At 42.1% G+C, this 14625-nt stretch overlaps 1 protein-coding gene across 1 annotated transcript in view; it reads left to right on the top strand.

Moving 5' to 3' along the window:
* Positions 1-14625, top strand: part of LOC118235685 (transcriptional regulator ATRX-like) — a 48224-nt gene that overhangs the window by 19959 nt on the left and 13640 nt on the right. The window contains exons 11-27 of the mRNA XM_035433301.1: positions 632-774; positions 1063-1227; positions 1441-1540; positions 1954-2041; positions 2139-2324; positions 3575-3716; positions 3839-3948; positions 4260-4406; positions 5356-5533; positions 7543-7680; positions 7891-8066; positions 8512-8629; positions 10041-10162; positions 10834-10925; positions 11250-11389; positions 12068-12221; positions 13048-13148. Of these exons, the coding sequence (XP_035289192.1) occupies positions 632-774; positions 1063-1227; positions 1441-1540; positions 1954-2041; positions 2139-2324; positions 3575-3716; positions 3839-3948; positions 4260-4406; positions 5356-5533; positions 7543-7680; positions 7891-8066; positions 8512-8629; positions 10041-10162; positions 10834-10925; positions 11250-11389; positions 12068-12221; positions 13048-13148 (2300 nt within the window). The remainder of the gene's footprint in view (positions 1-631; positions 775-1062; positions 1228-1440; positions 1541-1953; positions 2042-2138; positions 2325-3574; positions 3717-3838; positions 3949-4259; positions 4407-5355; positions 5534-7542; positions 7681-7890; positions 8067-8511; positions 8630-10040; positions 10163-10833; positions 10926-11249; positions 11390-12067; positions 12222-13047; positions 13149-14625) is intronic.

Below are 14625 nucleotides of genomic sequence, written 5' to 3'. Positions count from 1 at the left end.
TCATCATTGTGCATTTGTATGTTCTCATGTAAGTGCTATGGATTTGCTGTACGGAGGGCATATTGCTTCAGAATGCTGCCTATAATATTTGGAAGGACTACTGATATTTGTTGGAAGGAACATTCCTACTCATAGAATCTACAGTCCTCTTTGGAATCCACCACAGAGAGAATTGTATGGCTAAATCAGTTAGAGTCCTGGTAAGCAGCACATTCTGAAGCATAAGCTATAAGATTGTTGAGAGGGTTTCAGCCGGTTTTTCATTTCACCAGTTGCTCATTGGTTCATGTCAAAAAATCTTTTGGACTAAGATTGTTTACCATTTCAAACATCTAGTAGTGAAAACTGGTGCAGTTAGGTGCATGCATTGGTCCATTAGCACATGTAAGGCTGTTTTGTTTATGTGATAGTGTTGGCTTTTACTGGATTGCTCTTTGCATGCTGCTGCTTGGCCACTTTAATATCTAATAGCAGTTCCTGCAGCAGGCGTGTGTTTGTGGGACTGAAATGTGTTTAAAAGGAAACAAAGTCTTAACTAGCAGGGTGTAGTGCAATGCACTGGCAGCCACAGGCTTAATGAAGAAAACTCAATCCGAGACCTTTCTCTCTCTGTCTTCCTTACTCCCAAAAGAATCGCTAGGAAAATGCTCTTGGCTCAAATAAAAGCAAACTACTCTTCTGGGGAGGACATCTCTACAGATGACGAGGAATCGGAGGAGGAGGAGGAAGTGAAATTGAAATCGGGGAATGAGAATGAGGATAACGGAGAGGACGGTAAGTGATGGCCACTACCCACTCATTTAAGGTTATTTAAGGTTAAGCTGTGGTCTCACTGACCTCTGTACATGCCCATAATTGGGCAGACACAAATATTTTGATTAAGAGTGAAAAGGAAAAGCATACCCCTAGTCACAGCCCCACAGGGTTCTTATTTTTACCTGTCCACAGTTTTGCCAGGTGACACCCTCCTGAGAGCTTAGTCCGTGCTTAATCGCGGGCTCCGACTCCACCCGCGGGTTCTCTGCTTCTGCGTTTGCCCCACGTTGCGCTCTGCTGTTGCAGAGGACGAGGAGCCCGATTCGGAGCGGGACTCCGACGGAGGAGTGAAGACCCGGCGCAGGCACCGCCTGCTCCGCTACCAGCTGTTGCCGAGCGACGGGCAGCCGGAAGGGCAGAAAGCCGCCACTCAGAGCAAGGAGGAAACCAACAGGGCGGCGAAGAGAACGGGTCAGCAGCGCCTCCCGCCCAGTGACTGTCTCTGATCTGCGTGCTCTTTCCCTCAAAACTGCAGTCCCTGCCTTTCATGTGGTCCTCATAGCAGACTGACTGCATTGTGCCTTCAGACATGATACCTTCCCTTTTTTCACAAATGATTTTTCTGTAGCATGACTGAAAGCAACATGTCTGCTTGACTGTTTGTGCTGCACCTCTCTCCTGCAGCAAGTAGTGATAATTCTACCACCTCGGACAGTCAGGAATCAGCCATGAGTGAGGAGCTCAGTGACTCTGAGGAGGAGGGCGATGAAGGCACAAAGACAAGGTAACGGGACCCTTTCCTTTCACAATTTTATCACACTGGAGCAAAATCATTTTCAGTCAGGCTTGTAAATTTTCCCAGTTATAGTGTACATTGTTGTGTCTGTGACATACAAAATTCATTATATATAAACTGGATAGGCTTAGTATTGTCTGAAAAAATACATGGGTAACTTAGCTCCTCTGACTTAGTATTAAAAATGATTTTTATTGCCAACAAGATAAGTGTGCTCGGCTCAGTTTAAGGTCATAATGCATTATAATTTACATCCACAAGGTGGCACTGCATCATCATAACATCCAGATGTTTCTTGCAAATCCACCATTTATAAACTGAACATTTTGATTTCATATTATGAGCTTGGAGTACACCATTAAATAATCAAGGTTTAAATAATTTTTTTTCCCCTGATCTAGATCTTCAAAGAACCCTGAAGAAAATGAGGGTAGGTCCTACCAGAAGAAGCGGAAACGTGACCTGCAGGGCTCCGTCAGCAGCGGAAAGGTGGGGGGGGCATGAAAATGTTTGTTCTATGGAGTTGATATAATATGAAACTTTTTGGGATTTAAAAAAAATACATTTTTAAATTTTTTTTAAACAGAGTAGTTGTGATGATGACGACGGTGAAGACGCAGACAGCGAAGCTGCCCTCAAGAGTCGCAAAAAGATCCGCAGGATAATCAACGATGACAACCTGAGGTCAGAGACCCAGAGCGCCGTGAAAGAGGAGGAAGACCGAAGGAAACGGGTTACCGAGAGAGAGCAGCAGAGGGAACATCTACGAGAGGTAGGCTGCTGCAACACATGACCCTGGCACTGTCAGAGGCCATTTCAGGGAGTACCATAGGGGGCTGGCTGTTAGGTCGTTGTTGTTGGTCTGATTATATGAAGCTGTGCATCAGGAGTCCTGTTCTCTCCCCGGGGGTGTACTACGAAGGAAGGTTAACTTACCCAGGGTTTCTTTGTGTTAGCTGGCTTGAAAAAACCTAACAACCGCAATTGGGCTTAACTGGTATCCAAAAGGTGGTTATCAGCTTGCTTTAATGTTAATTCAGCTCTGTGCGTGTTCCTTTAAGAGTGGTGGTGTCTGCAAAAATGAGCCTATTGCGGCGCATCAAGGACCATACTCTCAGTGTATTTATCTCCTGAGGAGAAAGACTGATATGGACGGATATAATGGATGGATCCAAAGAACATAAAACAATCATAATGGCAAAAAGCAACACCGTTGCCGCTAAGAAAGCCATTGACGAGGGTTGGCAAAAGATTCCATATAATTTAAGTTTGTTAATACTTCATTTAGGCTACCTTACCACTCCTAACAAATAAATATGCACTCATGAATTGCCCTACAGTTTATTTCTAATGTGACCATGGTTCATTCTAGAGCTATTAATCCTTAAACTTGATACTGAATTTTTAAAATTAAAATATTTCATGAAGCAATCACAACGAAGTTTATTCATAAGCTCAAGAATTAAGGGACTCATGCCATTGTCCCATCTTTAAGGGAAGTAGATATGGATGCGTAGGTTTTCAGGCAGCATGCACATGCACTGTATTCCCTCTGTTCAGAATTTGTATCTTTCATATAGTGTATCCTCTGGGAAAGCCAGCAGATTAATTTGGTCTGAATAATCACTGCCCTGCAAAGAGATACCTGAGCTCTACGGGATCCTCCAGGAATGGAGATGCATTTTTCCAAGGAGTTGATTGGTCAAAGGGCGGTGCTTTTTTTATGTGTTTCAATCCGATTGCCTGAACATAGCCAGCCCTGGACCAGGCTAGCCTTGCATAAGTTACAATGGCGACATGCCCTGTTTTAAATTGGGTCAGCTTTGTGATACGGAAGACCCAGTGTTAAGTCTGTTGCAGAGGGTTGGAAATTTTCTGGTAAATTCCCAGGAACCTTACATGGGAAGTTAATCTGGCGAAGTTAGCGCGCTAACCCCATAGTCTCGCTTCGTAATGCATCCCTCTGGTCATTGTTTGTTTGACTGCATGAAGCTGTGGTTCAGGAGTCCTGTTCTCTCCCAGGTCATTGTTATCGATGACACGTCTCCTGAGCCTTGCGCCTTAACCACCAAGCTGGTGCTGGAAATGGACGAGGAGACAAACCAGCCTGTGGTCCAGGTGCACAGGAACCTGCTGACTAAGCTGAAGCCGCACCAAGTGGATGGTGAGTTTGTCTCCGTGTATCTTTCTGACGACTGTATGTTACATACAAGTAGTTGTACGTATGTGCACTTAATTATATACGTATGTAAACGTGAAACCGTCTCACTGTGTTTCCCTGTGCAGGAGTGCAGTTCATTTGGGACTGCTGCTGTGAGTCTGTGCAGAAGATACAGACGTCCCCTGGATCTGGGTGCATCCTGGCGCATTGCATGGGCTTGGGAAAGACGCTACAGGTGAGGAGCAGGGCATATATTGCTCATCTACTGGGGCACTACAAATTCCATCAGTGGGTTTAACTTCAGCAGTCCTCCTGCTTGAAGAGGGCAGTTGTGTCATTGGTTGTTACCCTGATGGATAGGTACTGTGAGTGTGGTCGGCCGCGTTCCTGATTAGCATTGTGCAGTCGTGCTGTCGGCTGTTTTTTTTGTCCCTTGTGATGATGTCACCCACATTGACATTGTGTGTGAGGGTGTTATTTGAGAGTGAATGAGCCTTGTTTTGCAGGTGAGTGTGTGATGGGTTCAGCTCTCCTCCGTTCCTCTAGGTGGTGACATTCCTCCACACCATGCTGACGTGTGCAAAGCTGAAATTCAAGACTGCTTTGGTGGTGTGTCCGCTCAACACTGTCCTCAACTGGGTCAATGAGTTTTCAAAATGGCAGAAAGGCATGAAGTCTGATGAGATCGTACAGGTATATGTTGCAGTTATCATTATAATTATTCTCCCCATCACATATTACACTTAACATTTGGGAGAAAAACAATAATGTTATGCCACTGGTCTTACAGTTAACCAGGGCCCTCATTCATGAAGTCTTGAAAAAAAACAATCATAAATCTTTGTGAGGAATATATGTGCGATGTTCCTGGGAAACATTGTGTGTCTCTTGTGAAAATGAAAAATTACAGTTGATAACATTTACTTTTAGTTGTGGATCTCCCATGGAAATGTGTAAAACAAAAGCCATGCTTAATGGAGACGTGCATTTAATTATGTGGGATGTTATGGACAGCTTTCCTTTTTAATTATAATTGTTGAATTAGACTGCAAGTGCATCCATTTGCATAGCTACAGAAATATCCTGTGTACTTGCATATTTATCACAATATGTAATGCAGCTGTTGTTATGTTTTGAAGCATTTCCAAAATTATTTGAGACAAGCTGTTGGCAAGGTAATTGGGCTACTTTTGAAAGCTGTCTTGTTTGCAATTAGAATTGAATAGCACTAGTATAGAAATGTTCTAAACAAGATCATGCAGTTCTATCTCAGGAGATATGTCATGAAAGACTCGTCTTGGGGAAATTCCGCCTTCACTCTGAGGTGATATGGAGACGGTCAGGAAGTAAGCAGTTTTTTCCCCACAGAAGAGTTAAAATGTTTCTTATAGCTTTACACCTATGATGGATACCAGATTTATTAGAGTTGGAGTGAAAACCTTCAGGATGGTATAATTCTAGGAACAGGCTTGGACACCCCTGAGATAGATAGTGATTTCACTGTATGTCTTTTCTGAATGTGAGCGAAATTGGTAAATACCTGTAGTGCGGTTTCATCACTTTTCTTCAAGTGTTTCCTATGATAGTTTGTAGTTTCGTTCGATATAAATGCTCACAGTCCACTCACACGATTTTCTTGAAGGTGTCTGAGTTGGCCACAATGAGGGGTACTCAGGAGCGCTGCAGAGCCCTGGAGAGCTGGCATCGGCGTGGGGGCGTCATGATCATCGGATACGAGATGTACCGCAACCTCACGCAGGGCCGCAGCGTCAAGGTCCCCCATCTCAAGGATGGCTTACAGAAGACTCTAGTCGAGCCAGGTACTGCCTGAAAAGATCCCAAAGATGCAAGGTGGTGGAGTGCGCTGTAACAGCTGTTAACCCCCGTATTCAGGCTGGTGTGGTTTTGTTTGCATTCATGTTTTTTTTTTAAATGGTGGAATTCTCAATCTGGCCACACAATATACCATTTTGAAAGTGTCAAAACACACGGTTCTATCTCTATAAACTATTTTAAGATAGCAATGTTTTAGCGACAGAGGTTCCTTATTTTGTTACCTGGGCAGGCAAAACGATGCATTTTGGAAATCCACAGACAACACAAATCACAGCCAAAGATGATACTCTTAGTAGTTTTTAGTCCCAAAATTGTGCTGACTCAGAGAAACATTGATAAAATGTCCATTGCAATACTCCAGAGGAATTGTCATTGTGGTCTGTTTTGCCACTGCATACACATACACATTACTGTGTACATAAGAAATGTTACTGTCTCTGGTGAAGGAATTTCTTATCAAAAATGATGGTGTTGAAGAAAAAGATAACAAACGACTGAGTCTGGAGCTCCTTTTGGTGTTTTGAAGAAACAACTGGTAGGGCTGATGTACAAGTACAGTCTTTGAAAATATTAGGTCCAATACATGAGTTTATATAGTTTCCAGAGACAAAGAACTGTTAGTCCATCCTATAAGCTTCATTCAATCACCATATGGCAAACTTCCATTTATGGCCAATCATAGGTTAAGGACTTCACTCCAAGCCTGACCATGTGCGTCTCCTTCAACTCAACAAAAACAGAGGTCCTTTAATCCCTGAATGCACTTGATTACTGCAGCTGGTGTCTGTCTCCTCTTGCTCACATTCCAGTTGATACACTCTACAACCAAAAGTATCTGGTCACCTCTTGGTCTGGGCCTGTTTTTCATGGTTTTGGCTTGCCCCTTAGTTAAACTTAAGGCAAGTCTTAACACTACAGAATACAATAACATTTTAGACGATTCTGTGCTTCCCCAGCAGTTTGGGGAAGGCCCTTTCCTGTTTCAGCATGACAATGCCCCCGGGCACACAGTCAGGTCCATGTAGAAATGGTTTTGTCGAGAACAGTGTGGAAGATCTTGACTGGCTTGCCCAGAGCCCTGACCTCAACCCTGTCCAACACCTTTGGGATCAATTGGAAAGCCAACTGTGAGTCAGGCCTAATTGTCCAATCAGTGCCTGACCTCACTAATGTTCTTCTGGCTGATTCTGGCTGAATGGAAGCAAATTCCTGTAGCAGTGCTCCAACATCTAGTATAAAGCCTTCTCAAAAGAGTGGAGGTTGTTATAGCAGCAAAAGGTGGACCAACTCCATATTAATGCCCATTATTTTGCATGAGATGATGGATGTCAGATGTCCATACACTTTTTACCACATAGTCTATATATTGTATGGGGTGAAACAGCGTAGCTATATTTACATTTTATTTAACCGCTTTATGCAAGTCAACTTTTCAGTCATGACCTGGCATCACCAGTTTGTAGATACTCTGTGAAACAAGATGAGCCCACCTACAAGGTTCTTTGACCAGTACTGGCCAAGCAGTCACTCAGTACAGCCAATGAGATTTGCCATGTGCAAGCAACAACTCGATATGGAAAGCATAACTTATTGCCAGTACACAGCCGGTCAATGGAAAACATATATATAGGGATGACTGTAGAAGCATTTTAGCCAATGAAATTACATTTGTAACGGTGTATATGTTACTAGTCGTGCATAACAAGACACACATTGTTTCTCCTACATAAAAAACCCTAACTTTTTCAGTATGCATGCTGAGAACATTATACACCTGCAAAAAAGTTATTGGGCCTGTATACCTAAAAAGATTTTGAACATGTTATCACTGGACAGATCAATTTACCATCAAAAATCTTTTAAGGCAGTTCCCTGAGACAATGCCTTTTTCTGTGTGCATCGCAGTAGTGGTCCACCCAGAATTTACTGTAGCTCATAGCCATTAACCCACAATGCTCAGCATGATTCTCACTCCCATCCTCTTGTCATATAGGTCCTGATTTTGTCATCTGTGATGAGGGCCACATCCTGAAGAATGCGGCCTCTGCCATATCCAAAGCAATGAACTCCATCAGCACGAGGAGAAGGGTAGTGTTAACTGGAACTCCATTGCAGAACAGTCTCAATGAGTGTGAGTTTTTTTTAGCTTCACAATAATCCTAGAAACTATATGAATAATTTAGGGAATCCTTAATTACATGCAACTCAATAAAGTGGGTATTCCATTTTTTTAATGAATTTGAGAAAGTCTGTATGAAATCTTTTTGTCTTGGTGTGTCACCCTGGTGTTTGCTGGTGTATACAGTTTAATAAAAGGCGAGGCTCTCTCTGGTTTTCTCAGATCACTGCATGGTAAGTTTTATTAAGGAAAACTTGCTCGGTTCCATCAAGGAGTTCCGGAACCGCTTCATGAACCCCATCCAGAACGGTCGCTGTGCGGACTCCACGCCCGCTGATGTCCGTCTCATGAAGAAACGCGCCCACATCCTGTATGAGATGTTGGCCGGGTGTGTCCAGGTGAATGACCTCTCCCCTGGCCCCTTTGATTAATTATAAATTTTAAAAAAAGGTAGTGTTCAAAGGAATCTTGTCCCCTCTGACACCCAGTGGCAGATATGTCACAAAAAGCCAGTTTTGTGCAGGATTTCTTTGGGGAATACTGTTTTTGTGTATCAGTGTGTGTTTTAAAATGAAGAATGCTGTATTTGTGTGACAGTGTGAGTAAAAGGTCTATTTTTTTCTGTCCTATCCTTTCTCAGAGCCCTGTTTTTGTATTGTTCTGAGTATCTTGTACACTATTCTGAAATGTGTTGGTGTTAGTGTACCTAACCTAACATTGCAGTAACATTTGTCAATTTTATCCTGTTTTCATGGCCAGTGATCCAGTCTTGTGGCTCTAAAGTCCTCTATCTCCCAAAAACTGCTGATAACAAAATATTCTGTTTTTTTTGCGCCCATCTAGAGAAAAGATTATTCAGCTCTGAGAAAATTCTTGCCGCCTAAACATGAGTATGTGCTGGCAGTAAGACTGACACCTGTCCAGGTGAAACTGTATAGACACTACTTGGAGCATTTCACAGGTAAGTGTCTCATATCATATCAGCTCAGTGTCATTTAGATCTCAAGCTACCATTTCCATTGGATTCCATTGTTCCTGTGTTGGTCACTGGTGTATGAGGGCTCTTTAGGAGAAAGATCAGTCGTGTGGAAAATGTCCAGCGCCTTTGAATTGCTTTCTGTTTTGGAAAATGGCCATTCTCTTACAGAATAAATCCAAAACACAAATTGAGGTGGTCCTTTTGCAGCCTTAAAGACAGGCTGGAATTCCATCTGGTCACAGGAGAGGTCTGGATTCCCAATCTCCAACCCTTTGTTGCATTAAGTGGTTTAGCGATGTTATGACTGACCCTGAAAAGCAGATTTGCAGCTGGGGAGTGAGCAACAGCTGGCAGAGAGCCGCAGGGTTTGCGCACAGACTCCCACGTCCTTCATAATGACGTCTGCCACTCGTTAGGGCCTTTCTGAGCCCAGCAGTTCTGTGACTGCATGTGTGGACCCGCATGGCTCTGTGACTGCATGTGTGGACCCGCATGGCTCTGTGACTGCATGTGTGGACCCGCATGGCTCTGTGACTGCATGTGTGGACCCGCATGGCTCTGTGACTGCATGTGACTGCATGTGTGGACCTGCATGGCCTGTGACTGCATGTGTGAACCCGCATGGCTCTGTGACTGCATGTGTGGACCCGCATGGCTCTGTGACTGCATGTGTGGATCCGCATGGCCTGTGACTGCATGTGTGGACCTGCATGGCCTGTGACTGCATGTGTGAACCCGCATGGCTCTGTGACTGCATGTGTGGACCCGCATGGCTCTGTGACTGCATGTGTGAACCCGCATGGCTCTGTGACTGCATGTGTGGACCCGCATGGCTCTGTGACTTGCATCACCACCTTTTGTGCTCATACAAGTTTAAAAAAGCAGATGTCTACTGTATGGTACATAGGTGTTTAAATTCTGTGATATTAAGTCATAAATTAACCGTTATTCTTTGAAGGTTGGAAGTGTAGTACTACTGCCATGTTAATAATGTTTGGTTCTTTGAGTTTCCTTTTTCATATCCTCCTTTGTGTTGTTTGGTCTGGTATATTACAAGCAAACACAACATTTTGCACAGTCCAATGTTACCGGCTAGTTGTAGAAGAGACTCGGCGGGTGGGGGGAGGTCCTGTTAAAATGGACCCACTACACAACAACGGTGGCACCTAGAAGCTCCGTATTTTTTGTTGTTTTGTATTTTCTAGTAATAAAGCTAGAACACAGAGGTTGTTGTTTCTACTCATAGTTTGGTTGTAGAAGCACTGAATGTCTGTGTTGAGCAATCTCAGGACGTCTGCATCCTGGCAACTTAGGGGGCTTGTACGAAGGGTATAAGTAATCTTCCACAGTAGGTGGGGCACCCACATGATTCCACAGTACTGTCTGCATACAGGTGAGGGCGGTGGAGGGAGAGGCCGATCTGGGACCAAACTCTTCCAGGATTTCCAGGTGCTCAGCCGAATCTGGACCCATCCTTGGTGCCTTCAGTTGGACTACATCAAAAAGGGAAACATGGTAAATAAATGCAATGTAATGTTTGTGCCTCTGAAGCTGCCTCCTTTCAAATCACAGAAAAACAACCAATGATTAAGAGGACCTTCCTGGTAATATTCAATGAGTCTATAAAGGAGAACAGAAGGAATCAATCAGAAAGGGAAACATTGTAAAGAAATGCAATGTAATGTTTGTGCCTCTGAAGCTGCCTCCTTTCAAATCACAGAAAAACAACCAATGATTAAGAGGACCTTCCTGGTAATATTCAATGAGTCTATAAAGGAGAACAGAAGGAATCAATCACTTATTGACATGGATACATTTTTTGATATACTCATAAAACAACTGAAGTCTGTTGTTGTATGTATTTAAGTTTAATTGTGGTCTAATCTAAGAGTGAACCAATGTTGGTTCACATCAGTGAGCTTGTGATCTTTGGTGAATCTGTATACACAACCTCTAGGAATGGAATTCCCAACCCCTTTTTTCAAAGCACAACATGTAAAGCCAATTAGAATGCATCATGTGTTTAGTACATAGAATGAAAACTTTCACGCAGATAATTTTCCAAGGATGAATATGTGATGTCATGATCTCTTGTATCAGAACATAAACGATGCTGTTCTGTCAGGTTAGCCTGTGGTCTCGGCTTTGCCTGCTAATTGCTATACTGGCTGCACTTTGTGTTACAGGGTTACCTTAATGAGGACGATATGGAAAAAGTAACATCTGACAGAGATGACTGCGCAGTCAGCCTGAGCTCTGAGGATGAGAAAGAGAAGGGGTATGTAGATGTGAACACCAGCAGGCAGGTACAGGAAGGGAAGTGACTCGTCCTTACAGACACCAGTCAATCTTCAAAGCTCTTCCGCTGGGCGTGCCAAAGGAAGAGCTTTAAAGATTGACTTGTCTTTGAAAGACAAAAGCACTGTTTTATTAACAGTCTCCCTATCACAGGCTGAGGTGTCTGAATACCTGCTATGGACCTGCGGCTTTCATGTTTCTGATTTTTTGAGTATGATGTCCAGTGAACTCTGTTTTTTTGTGGCGTTGTCCCATGAACTTGTCTTTACAAGCAGATGTATTTCATTTGTGTGTTATGCATCAGAGAGCAGACAAGGGCTCCGGGTGAGCTGGGGACCTCAGGCAATCCGGATAGTGATGGCGGAGAAGTGATAAAGCTGTGGAGCTCCTTCTGGAGAGGAAGGGCGAAAGAGAGATCTAGACAAGCGAGTCCTGTAGAAGATGGTAGAGCTTCTCCTCTTTCTCTACGTGTGTTCTCTAGAAGATGCTTCGTATTATGGAATTATGTCCAATTACGTCACATAATGACCTGTAAATATGCATTGAAAGTGAGCGGATGCCTCGTAAACAAACCAACAATTGCTCTATAAACACAGGAGTGTCTAAGCTTGCAGCAATTAAATGTTAAAGCAGTCAAAAATTTAAACAACTGGTTGCAATGCAATAGCATTCACAACCTAATTGTACCAATAAATGCACTGGACCGTTTGTAATTGTTTTACAGGTGTTTTTCTATAGTGATTTCTCCGGCTTAGGCGGATGGCTTGAAAAACACTTAGGTGGCCCGCCTGAGCCATTTCAGTGCTGGAAAAACACTGTGTATGAAATGTACTGATAACTTATTTATGCTCAGACTTCAGCACTATTTGTATTGATATGAGGTGAAAGAAATGTTAATATAGAACAAGGCAATTTGTTGTATTACTTTGGTATTGCACTTATATTTATACTTATCTTATTTTGAATTGTTGTGAAATTTTAATCTGCAATAAATTATGCAAACAAATTTAGCATCATATAAAAGAGCAGTATCCATAAAGGTCAAATGGATCAAGTACAAATATAGTTGATAGACCCATTCCAATAGTGGTCTGACTTTATTTTGTGCTCTGCTTTTAACAGGGAAAGCGACCTCCAGTTCAGGCCATGGAAGTATTTCTCCTGGCTGGTACAAGAACTTTGTGACTGAAGATGATGCTACAGTACTGCAACACTCTGGAAAGTTGGTGCTTCTGTTTGAGATCCTCCATATGGCAGAAGAAATGGGAGACAAAGTGTATGTAATGCATGATAATTTTCATGTTTTTAAAACAATTATGTACTAATTGACATTCACTCTCCAGCCTAATATTCCATCATTCAGCCTAAAATAATTAAATCACAATCAAGTGCAAGTGCTCTAAGTAGCTTGTGTAAAGCATAAATATAGTTCCCTTTAATGCAGTGGTTTCCAAACTTGGTCCGTCGTGTATGCTGGTTTACTTTTAATTCCAACCACAATTGCACTCCCAGAATTTAACAAGCTGTTATTTTTTTTATGTTTAGCGGGATAATTTACCCTCTTAAGCCACATTAAGCGTGTTGATTCATCTTCAGTCTTTATTTTTATCAAGTTTTTTTATGTAATTGTTTGCAATATAGTGCGGTAAGTACAATGTGGACATGTGATCTGACTTTTATTCTTCATGGCTTGCGTAACTATTTCTGACATAATGTAGCATTTGAGCGTAAATAATCTCTTTAACATGAAAAGCACCTAATTAAAAATAATACACAGCTTGTTAAAATTCTGGGATTCCAATTGTGGTTGGAATGAAAACCATCATACACTGTGGTCCTCCAGGACTGAGTTTGGGAACCACTGCTCTAATGTCTGAAATGTCCAATATATCATTTAATTTTTATATACACAAGCTAACTTATCTATGTAGTTCCAGGTTTCTCTGCTGTCTGGCAGATCTGCATTATGGCCGTATGTAAAATTTAACAGCATGAAAGATTTGGCTGCTTATCTTTTGCTTTGGAAATATGAAAAAAGACTTGTGATTTTATCTACTGATATGAAAATGGCAATGACCAAAGGTACTCTGTTCATCCCATAGGCTGGTGTTTAGTCAGTCTCTGATCTCATTAGACTTGATTGAAGACTTCCTGGAGCTGGCTAACCGTGCTAAAAAGAAAGGGAAGCCCTCTCCATATAAAGGTACACTACTGCCCTGAGCAGGGTAAACTTCCTCTCAAGTATTTTATGGTGTCAGCAGAGTACCTGCTCTTAATTTAGCTCATGAATAATATACTTCTATTAAGTTCCAACCCGGGACAGTGAATGTTATCTCTGTGGAAAAACTTTGGATTGGTTGGCCCATTTAGCTCTCCCTTTACCACTCAAAATGACAGTGGTTCTGTTTTATATTTGATTCATGGTCATTTAGTTTCTCACCATTATTGCTTTACAGAAACATTCTGTGGCTCATTCTGTCTGTCATAACAAAATTTATTTCTGCTCTTAGTGAGATTCCTTTAGCTGTTTAAATGGCTAGAACTGACTGTCATTCTTATAGTGAGCATTCTATTCGGAGGTAGTATTTTATAATGTGTGTAGAACAGTAATACACTCTGCCCTTCAAAGGACAGACTATTAAAATAATATATATGCACAGGTTTGGAAAACTAGTCAACTTTCCTGCCCCTGATGGCCAATGCCTCGGCTCGGATTTATGTATCTCCAGTGATGTTGTGTTAAATAGATCAATACTGTGCATGGTTAATGCATTCATAAAACCTTTCGTAAGCTGTGTTGTTGTGCCTGGTGTTAACTAGTGGCTTCCTGTTAACAATCCAGAAATGGGTGATGTGATGCACCCCACCAGCTGGAGGGGAAGAGGTTCTGCAAATGAACTTAAGACAGACTGTACACACACACACACACACACACACACATGCTCACATGCACAAGTGTATACACATAAACACAAGTAAGCATGCAGTGTCCCCATTCCTGATTTTCTCTATTGCATATTTGTCTCACTGTTTCAGATTTTTAGACAAAATGTAATACTAGACAAAGGGAACCTGAGGAAACACTAAACACACTTAAAAAAAAAAATATTCCATTTATTTCCTGAAAAAAGTTATCAAACACCCATGAGAAAAAATAAGTGCCCCCTTAAACTTGTTGCACTGCATTTGGCAGCAGTTTTCGCAACCAGACACTCTAGTTAGCAGAACTGCTTTAATTCAGAAAAGGTTTGGAGCATGAACTGCTTGTTTCAGGTCCTGACACAGCTTCTCGATTGGGTTCAAGTCATGATTTTGACTTGGCCACTCCAAAAATTTCATTTTGTTTATTTTCAGACAGTCAGATGTGGACCTGCTTTTGTGTTTTGGATCATTGTCTTGCTGCATAACCCAATTACACTTTAGCTTCAGCTCAAGAATAGATGACCTGACATTTTCCTTAAGAATTTTCTGGTGTAGAGCAGAGTATATGGTTCTTCCAATAATGGCAGTTTGTCCAGGTCCCAAGGCAGCAAAGCATCCCCACACCATCACACTCCCACCACCATGTTTGACTGATGGTATGAAGTACTTACTGTGAAATGCTGTACTAGGTTGTGAGATGAGCATTGATGTTTCTTTTGGCTAGCAGTGGTCTGCCTTTCCCATGAATCCAATTTTTG

The sequence above is a fragment of the Anguilla anguilla genome, chromosome 9 (genome assembly GCF_013347855.1).
Source record: "Anguilla anguilla isolate fAngAng1 chromosome 9, fAngAng1.pri, whole genome shotgun sequence".
Classification (NCBI taxonomy): domain Eukaryota; kingdom Metazoa; phylum Chordata; class Actinopteri; order Anguilliformes; family Anguillidae; genus Anguilla; species Anguilla anguilla.
This window is presented reverse-complemented; position numbering and strand designations above follow the sequence as displayed.